At 40.8% G+C, this 9,082-nt stretch overlaps 1 protein-coding gene across 1 annotated transcript in view; it reads right to left on the bottom strand.

Annotated features, from left to right (window-relative positions):
- Positions 1-8,880, bottom strand: part of nrp1a (neuropilin 1a) — a 154,415-nt gene extending 145,535 nt beyond the window's left edge. The window contains exon 1 of the mRNA XM_017301757.1: positions 8,674-8,880. Coding sequence (XP_017157246.1) covers positions 8,674-8,880 — 207 coding nt within the window. The remainder of the gene's footprint in view (positions 1-8,673) is intronic.
- Positions 8,881-9,082: the final 202 nt, after the last annotated feature.

A 9,082-nucleotide genomic window follows, 5' to 3' on the forward strand; every position in this document is an offset into this window, starting at 1 on the left:
GGGGGGGGGGAAAGGTGGAGGAGAGTTGTTGCTTATAGCAACCAGAGGCGTTTCACTGGACAGAGAGTTCAAGGACAAGAAGCTGGAGCCGCAAGGGTGTCATTTCCACACCAAATACGGAGGAGCAGAGGAAGTGAAGATGAAGAAAAATGAGAAGAATCAGGATCTAAAAGAACAGAAACAGAAAAGCAACAGCAACAAACTTGAAGTGCAGTAAAAAAGTTTCTTCTTACAGATTAGATTTACTTCTGCTTGTTTTAATTTACACTTGAGTTCACACAAATGTAGCATGCCACTGTCGAGGAAAATCAATGACGAGATGCACAAAAACAGAAAGCAGAAGAAGCAGAGAGAAAATACAGGTGGTGTGATGGCAGTATTATGTGGATTTCAATACACAGTTGATAAATTCTATATTTATCAACTATGACTTAAAGGAAATTTTTTGTAATTTAACACCTTGAAATTGGGCCTCTGTCTCTTTAAGAAACTCCTCCTCTTTCTGAAACTGCCTTCAGGAAATAATCACAACAAGTTTCCTCTATTAACCCTTTAACAATGTTTTTACCAGCGTTGCGCTGAGAAGTAGCTCCTATAATGAGCTCAGTAGATGTACAGTTCCACCAGGTGTTTGCTAATTGCTGCTGGCTAGTCTGAAGGAGCTGAGTGGGGGAGTCACCATGTCATGCTCTGTGAGGAGGAAACTCAAGAGCTCTGAGGAAGAGCTCAACTAGTAACAACTGTCACCATGCAGGCGTGATAAGTGGCAGTGAATGTTTTGCTAAAGCCTAATGTTGAGCCCACAGTCTTTGGAGAATTGTTTTAATTCAGCCACATTTTTTTTGGGTGTTGTTTTTTTTATATCCCTTCGGTGCCTGTCTCTGGCTGTACCAGATTACTTCAAGTCCAGACTTTGACTATGCCACTTTAAGACTCTCCTGGTGCTTAATGACAGTGCACATTGGCTTATGGTCACAAACAGATTATCATTTTCTGATACTGAAAGTTGTTTGACAATCAGAAATATTAAATTAACAAAAAAAGGGAAAATAAATCTGTAAAAGGGGTAAAATACTATTTTACATTACTGCAGATGTGGAAATGTAGACTAAGATGAGAAAAAAGGAAATTGTTTTTGGGGAGTGATGTTAGGATAAACACAAACAGAGAGAACAACCAGATAAGGAGAAAATGTGAAAGTAAAAGGGGAAATAAGGACAGTGAGAAAAAAAAAATCCCTTTATATTATTTCATTTATAACATAGGGGAATGCCTTGTTACAACTAATATGATTTATCAATGGAACTATAACTTTTTCATAATTATTAAGAGATTATTGACTTAAACTCCTACATCTTACTGAAAAGTTACTTGTAAGTCAGTTTTGTCTTCTTTCAAGCTTAATAAGACATTTACACTAAAAAACTACAAAAATCCTTGGTAAGAAGTTGTGTAAAAAGTGAAGAATCAAACAACAGAGGAGGGATTAGGGAAAAGAACAAAAGGAAAGACTAAATCAAAAGTGCTAACATGGACCGATGATATTTGCACACCTGGGCAGTTTTAAATTCAGAGTGTGTTCTCACATGAACCCCTCGGGGCCCGCCAATGTCCCCGCAGAGAGAACTCTGAACACACACAATCGCACACGCACATCCCCCCCACACACACACCCACACACAGAGGAGTCCCCGGCCTTCAGAGCATCAACGCCGGGCCGTCCACGGCTAATTACCCCTCAGAGACACGAAGGGAATCACTCTACTGCGTCTCACACGCACAGATTAACCCTATTCCCTTCTGCCTGTGGTGACAGAAGGACTCCATAATGAATCCGGAAAGCTTTATAAAGCATCTCTCGGCTTTCCCTCTGCCTCTCTGATTTTGTTTGCAAGCAGACAAAAAAAAAAAAAAGCACAGTTTTTTTCAGACGGACAATCCATAACAGCCGCCTGTTTGGATTGACCTGGGCCGCATTGTTCAGATTCAAACATTTTTATGCGCCGACGCATTCCGCCGTCTCATTTCTATGCCTCCTGTGCCAGTCTTTGTCTGATTTGATAACTCTGAGAGAACTGAAGTGATCAGCGTAATGGCCCCTTTGCTTAGACTGTGTTCAATAATTGGGCACTTTTCTACTCTGCAATTTGATGAAAACCCTCATTCAGACCGCAAGATGACAGACGTTAAAAACTCAATAGGTGTTGCAAAAGTTAAATGTGGCTAGAAGAAGAAGAATGTGCACCACCTTAAGAACTCATTATCTTTTAGTTTTTAGTTATTTAGTTTTTGAATGTGCTGCTGTCCTAATAGTGCTATAAAATTAAGGAAAAACAGCAAATTTTGTGTTTAGGGATTTACTAATTACTGTCATCACTTATTGGGAAACCAAAATGAACAAATTAAGAAAAGTCGTTTGTTAAAACGGCCTCCTTTTTTTTTTTTCTGAATATTACGTTTGGAACTAATTTTAAGCTGTCTGATGGATTAACGTTATAAAACCCAGCAGGAGAGTAAATAAAAGTGGAAAAAAATATTGTTTGATTTCATGAAAAAAGAGTGGTATTTATTAATCCGTCACTTAATACCACAGCAAGTGTCACTGCAGCTGACACAAGCTGACAATAAGTTCATGTATTACATAATCCAACATCAATGGTCCATAAAGTACCATGAAAAAATATTTGCAAGAACCTGGAATCTCAGCCACCATTATCACACTTAAATGCTAACAGAACACAATGTGAATGAATAAAAAATAAACCATAAAGACCTTGAAAGTAAATGCCAGTCTAAACAGAAAAATAACAACCTTGCTGGAAGATGAAACTTTCATGTGCTGCAGCTTACGCTGTGGCCATGGTGAATATGTAAAGGAATGAGAACTGATGGTCTTGAACAGTGGCGTATACTGTTGCTTCACAACTATAATAACAAAATGTCACCTTGACATTGTGCATATCCCTTGTGCAATTGTGGATTTTCTCTGGGTACTCTGGCTTCCTGTCACAATCTGAAAAACCTGGGTTTGACCCCAACTGTGGAAAAAGGACTACAAAGGATTCCTCAGTGCAATTTAGCTATTGCTGTGTTTGGTATGGTTTACATTGGACATGTCTTAAAGAGGCAGTATCATGTGAAATCTACATTTTTGAGCTTTACATCATGTTATAATGTTATTCCCTCATCAAAAACATACTTGGGAGTGTAGCTTTGATTATTTCATGCATGTTTGAGAAATCCTTAAATCTCCTGTGGCAACTATTCAGCTGTCCAAAACGCCTGGTTGGTCCTAGCTCCGCCTTTGAGACGAAGCTCCTCCTCGGAGCTGCAGTCCTTAAATACTTGAAGCAGTATCTTATTTTTGGTTTGGTTGTCAGCTCTCTCTGTTACACCTTCACTGTGTGGTTACTCATGCCACCACACCTGACGGTCATTGTCAATTTCTAACTTGTTAACCTACATGATACTTTGTCTGCAAAGGGAGTGTGTTTTATCTTCATTTCTTCATTTTACTGTTTCAGATCAAAGATAGCAAAGTTAACCTGACATCTGCCCCTATTTCCAGTCAAAGCATACCATTTCAGAACTGACTGTGCGAGATTTGATTGTTGTGTCTGTGGCAAAAGCAGTCTGTGTGCCACCAGGAAGTTATGGGCCCCAGGAGACAGAGCCTGAGTGATAAGCTGTGTGCCATCATTATGCTTCCTCCTGTCGGCCCCTCGGGAGTCGTTCCCCGAAGACAACACTCAGCCTGATGAGACAGAACCAGAACAATAACCAGCTACATGTCAGCTGTTACAGTGACTGTACTGACACACAAACCTGTTAATTATTTGCATAAACTGATGAGACACTTTACTTTTAGACAGACAGATAATAGCCAGCTAGCCAGGTAGATAAGTCACATTTATTTGTGCAGCACATTTCAGCAACATGACAGTTCAAAGTTCTTTTCATCATAAACACATTATATAGCCACCAATCATGGAACAGAAATAAACATGACATTTTTTCAAATGTCAAAATCATCTAGAAAATACTCATTATGTTGATCGATGTTCCATTTAGAACTAATCAAAGGCAACTCTAAACCAGTAGGGTTAGTCTTCTTTATAAGGAACTTAGAGTTTCAGCTGTTTTCTGGAAATTGGTTCCAGATTTGTGGAGCATAGAAGCTGAATGCTGCTTCTCAATGTTTGGTTCTGGGGATGCTGAGCAGAAACAGAAGACCAGAGAGGTCTGGAAAGTTTAACACCAAACCATATTCTGGTGCTAAACCGTTCAGTGCTTTATAAACTAAAATAAGTTTTTTAAAGTCTGTTCTCTGAACTCCAGGAAGCCAGTGTAAGGATTTTAAAACTGGAGTGATGTGCTCTGTCTTCCTGGTTTTGCATAATCATTGCGACTAAAGATAAACACACAGATCAGTTTCTCTAGATCTAGCTGCAACATTAGTCCTCTAATCCTGGAAATGTTCTTCAGGCGATAGAAGGTTGACTTTGTAACTCTCTTTATGTGAATCTGAGAGTTCAACTTGGAGTCCATCATTTCACCCAGATTTTGGATTTTACACATGCATAGATCTTTAAGGACTGTACCGTACCAGTACCATCACAGTTTGGAATACCTGGGTATAGCTCTGTTGTATTACTGTCCAGCCCTGCTGAGAGCTATGTGTATTTATAGACATTCATACAAAATCGTAAACTGGAAGAAATGACACAATGAACCGGCTCTAGCGCCAAACAAAGCCCCCAGCTTCCGGTCCAAAAGTAGCAAGCTCTGCCATTTCTCCTATCGGTATCTCTCCTGAGCAGCGTCTTTTCAGAGGCAAACAACACCTGAGCATTCAATCTTCTTTCCGGTGTGTGTGCGCCCATGTGTGCGGGTGTTCAGAGAGACACACACACGCCCTCAGTGGGCCCATCTGTCCGTTGTGGCCACACAACAGAAGATAATGGGCCTGAGTATTCCTCCCCGCTGCCCCGCCAGGACCACGGAGGTGTGAACACATTCCATTCCCATTTCATTTAACAGCGGTGGGAGGATTCTGAGAAAGGAATGATAAAGAAAGTGTCAGAAGGTGGGAATGATACTTCCTTTTCTTGTCCAAGGCCAGAGAGGGCAGCGTGCAATAAACGGTTTCCAGTCTGCTTTTTTTTTTTGTATTTTGTCATTTATTTCCCTTCCTCCTCCTCTTCTTCCTTCCCCTTTGCTTTCATTCCTTCTCCCTCCCATGCTACTACGCTAACGCGCGGGTTTCTGCCTTCCATTTTTCATTATTCCTCAAATGAGGCCAAGCCTGATCCGCCCCGCTATGAGAGACTCTTCATTTTCCATTTGGCCTTTTTTTAATAGCATACCTGAGAATCCTGAAGCCCACAAACTTAATTGGAAAACTAAAAATATGAAGTAAGTGCACATTCAGGGGCCGTCCAATCACTGCTAATAAGACCCTTGTAAAAGCAGATAGCTTTGAGAGAGAGGTGCGTGTGTGTGTGTGTGTGTGTAGGGAAGGGGCTGGGAGTTGGAGGGGTGGGGGGGAGCTTTCAGGTCAACTCTCAACTCCCATTTCCCTCACAACACCTGCGCACGGTACCTTCTTCTGCAATTAGAGGCTTTGCACAGTCATTTCTCTCCCAGCACTTTTATTGCTGCTGCTGCCCAAGACAAACAGCAATAAAGCCGGGGGGTAACCATGGATACATAAGGGCCATGTCTTTTTTTTTTTTTTACCTCCTTCTTCTTTCTTGCCGATGCTATTGAAACATCCCTCCTTTAAATTTAAGTGGTAGGAGTCGGTTATTTCTCCCTTGTTCCTCAGGATGATGATGAACAACGTGTGGGAAGGAAACAAAGCTGCTCAGGCGGCAATAAATTAAAAAAAAAAAGAAAAGAAGCCTCAAAGGTGAAGTTAGAGAAGTTAAGAAGAAAAAGAAAAGATTTTTTTTGTTTTCAGCCTTGCTTTTTCCTCTCTTTAGCAGAGCTGTTAGCAGTGAAAGCGGTGGAGCGGCAATAACGATCGCAGAGACCTTCTCGCAAAAACCTGAATAAATAAAAGGGAAAAAAAAGAAGCAACATTAAGCAGGCGTGTTGCAGTCTGCCACCCCGACTGACTGAACATCTAATCTGCTGATGGAGCTAATGAACACATCAGCTAATTAGACACATAGACGGGCGTGCGCTTTTACAGTCACGCAGCAAACAATAGTCGCCTCAACGTAGCCATCTACGATGCCATGAGGCGTTTTCATGCACACTGAGGTTTTTCACTTTAGTCACGTTACAAGAACAAGCTTCACTTTCCTTATTGATATCAGAAAACTGATGCATGTTTGGATGTTTTTCACAAATAATTCTTATAAATGTGGTTTGTGTTCATATTTCCTGAGTCAATACTTTACATACATTTTGTAGGGACTGGAATCTTTTATCGCTGTGTATGTTAAATCTGTTGGTCAAATAATTGAATGATTTACTGTGTGATTTGTTCATTTGTTTCTTTCGTGTCTACCATCACAGTCACTATTCTCCCTGGGGTCCACACCACAAACATTACAATAAATTAACACTTTTACAAACATTACAAAAAAAGATGTAATGAAATACCTTCAGACGCAAACAAAATCAAAAGCGCAATATTCAAATCAGCCACGTCAATAATTGTAACATTTTACAACCTGACACAAATATGATTTAACTTTTTTTTTTCCACATTTTTTGATTTGTCTCCAAACACTTCACACTTGCACTGAGCGATCGAAGAAAATCGCGTGATAGTGCTGGCGAGCTACCATGGTGCAAAAATAAAACCTGATTTTAGGGGAGATAAGGTAAGTAAAAAAAAAAAAAAGAGAGATAGGAGAGTGGCATGAGGATTGAGGAAAGGTCAGGATATGATTGTCCCAGAGAGGGAATATGACAGTGGTAGTAATAGATTCTTCTCACACCTTTCCTGGAGTTGACCTGCCTGTAGGAGAAGGCCTCTTCACTAATCGCTGGTGAGAGCCCTGAGGAGGCAGCCTTCAGAGACTGATCCGGAGGTGCGATCCATTCTCACCATTCTGCCGCTGCGGCATGATGCATGACAAATGTACAACTCTATTTGTTACTAAAAATAAACTTAAAAATCCTTCTTTTTAGTCGAGCTTTTCTCTTTTGCAATCAAAGAAGCCGGTGGGGATGAATGTCTCTCTCCAGTATTCCCCCGTAAAGAACGGCTTTTATTTAGTGACTTGTAATCTGAGGTGCTGTGAAGAACCGGAGCGGGTTCACTTCCTGTCCTCCGCTTTGTGCCGCGCGGCCTGCAATGCTGATACCGCGAGGGGTTTTATTATCCCGGCTTGCCGGCGCAAGCTAGCAACGGAGTCATCCGGGTGGGTCCGCTGCGAAAGCTTCCTAATGTTTGCCAAGTGCTTTTACAGCAACAGTTTCTGTACACCAACACACACACATGCACGCACACACACTACTCCAAATCCTCGCTTTCAGTCTCTAAATCAGTCCTAATCCTTCTGGGTCTCACCAAAGTCCTGCAAACAAACATAATGGGCAATAATCAGCTCTGCAGCAGGCCGGCTGTTGGCTTATTTTCGCACGCTCAGATGACCAGACACAATGATACTGTTTTCCTAATAAAACTGGAGGTTATTAATCTGCTGATCTCCTGCTCCCTGTGTGCGCTGAAGACAAGTCCCCACTTCTCTGGTTTGATTCCTCTTTTTGTTTCTTTCCAGGTGGGTTTGTGTCTAGGTGTGCGGTGGCCGTTACTGAAAATACACTAATGTCAGTAACAATAAATCACTCCCGTAATTCATAATGAATCGTTTTATTGAGACCTGACATTTGAAAATGTTCCTATGCAAAAAAAGGACAACTAAAAAATTTTTTTTAGAAACTATTTATGTAGGTGTTCTGTTGTACAGGTCTTGCTTAAATGGAGAACATGATGGAGAGGAAAATATTCAGATGCAAACACTTTGTGCTCTAGTTGAGATAAACCTTTGCACAGCAAAAATACAAAATCGTACCAAGTATTTTTGATCTAGCTTTTAGTGAAAATATCTTGGTACATCTGAAAGAAGAGGAAACTAATTTATAAGTAACTGAGCAGATTATGTCACTTATAATATGGAAAAAATATCTTAAGTGAAAAAAAATCTGCCAGTGGAACAAATACTTTTTCTTTGAGTCAAAACAAGCTCCTATATTTTGCTGAAATTTTGCAAGTAAGTTTTGTTTTACTTCAACTGTACTAACTTTATTTGCACTACGTGGTAAGGTTTTATGTTTTTTACAGTGTACAACCAGGTAAACATATTATAAATATACAGTTAGAGTCATAATAGAAAGGTTAGATTCAACTCATTCGTGTAATAAATGGCTCAGTGAAAGTCCACACTGGAGGCAAAATGCAAGACTTAATATGTGCTTGTCCTCCAGCCTGACTGATGGAAGACTGGATTTGAGTCCAAATCCATTCCACAATCCTTAATTTTGATTTTAAAATCTTTTTTTTTTTTAGCATAATGTATTATTTTGTGTTAATCATTTAAAATCCCAATAAAACGCAGCAAAGTTTTTAGGTGTAGATGTGTGACGCTCTAGACTTGTTTGTTTGCACTCTTTCCCACAATCCTTATGCTTAAGCAATCTATTTCTTTTCCTCACACATTCTTCCTTTATGTCTGTGTTTTTTGTGGGGCTTTTTCCCTCCCGCGTGTCCTTGGGGGTCTCTGCAAACACCGGGGGCCCCGTGGCGGTACCCTGGCTGAGTGCGGCCCAAACAATGAAAGCCTCATCAAATTCAGTCTGGCATGTGGTCCTGCCTCTCTGAATGGAGAAGCGAGCAGCACCTGGTATCTCTTGTGCCTCCATTACGCACTGCCAAGATTGGAGAAGATTGCTCTGCCAAGACAATAATGTGGACAACCTGCAGAAGTGGAAGACCCCCGCATCCCCCCGTCTCCTCTCTCCTTTCAGCCGCTGCTCACTTTCAAGTGCTTGTCAGTAAAGATGTATGTGTTACCATAGTTTCTTCTCTCTCCCCCACCTTCTAGACTGCCCTTTACCGAATAAG

Source organism: Poecilia reticulata, linkage group LG20 (genome assembly GCF_000633615.1).
Source record: "Poecilia reticulata strain Guanapo linkage group LG20, Guppy_female_1.0+MT, whole genome shotgun sequence".
In the NCBI taxonomy this organism is placed as follows: Eukaryota; Metazoa; Chordata; class Actinopteri; order Cyprinodontiformes; family Poeciliidae; genus Poecilia; species Poecilia reticulata.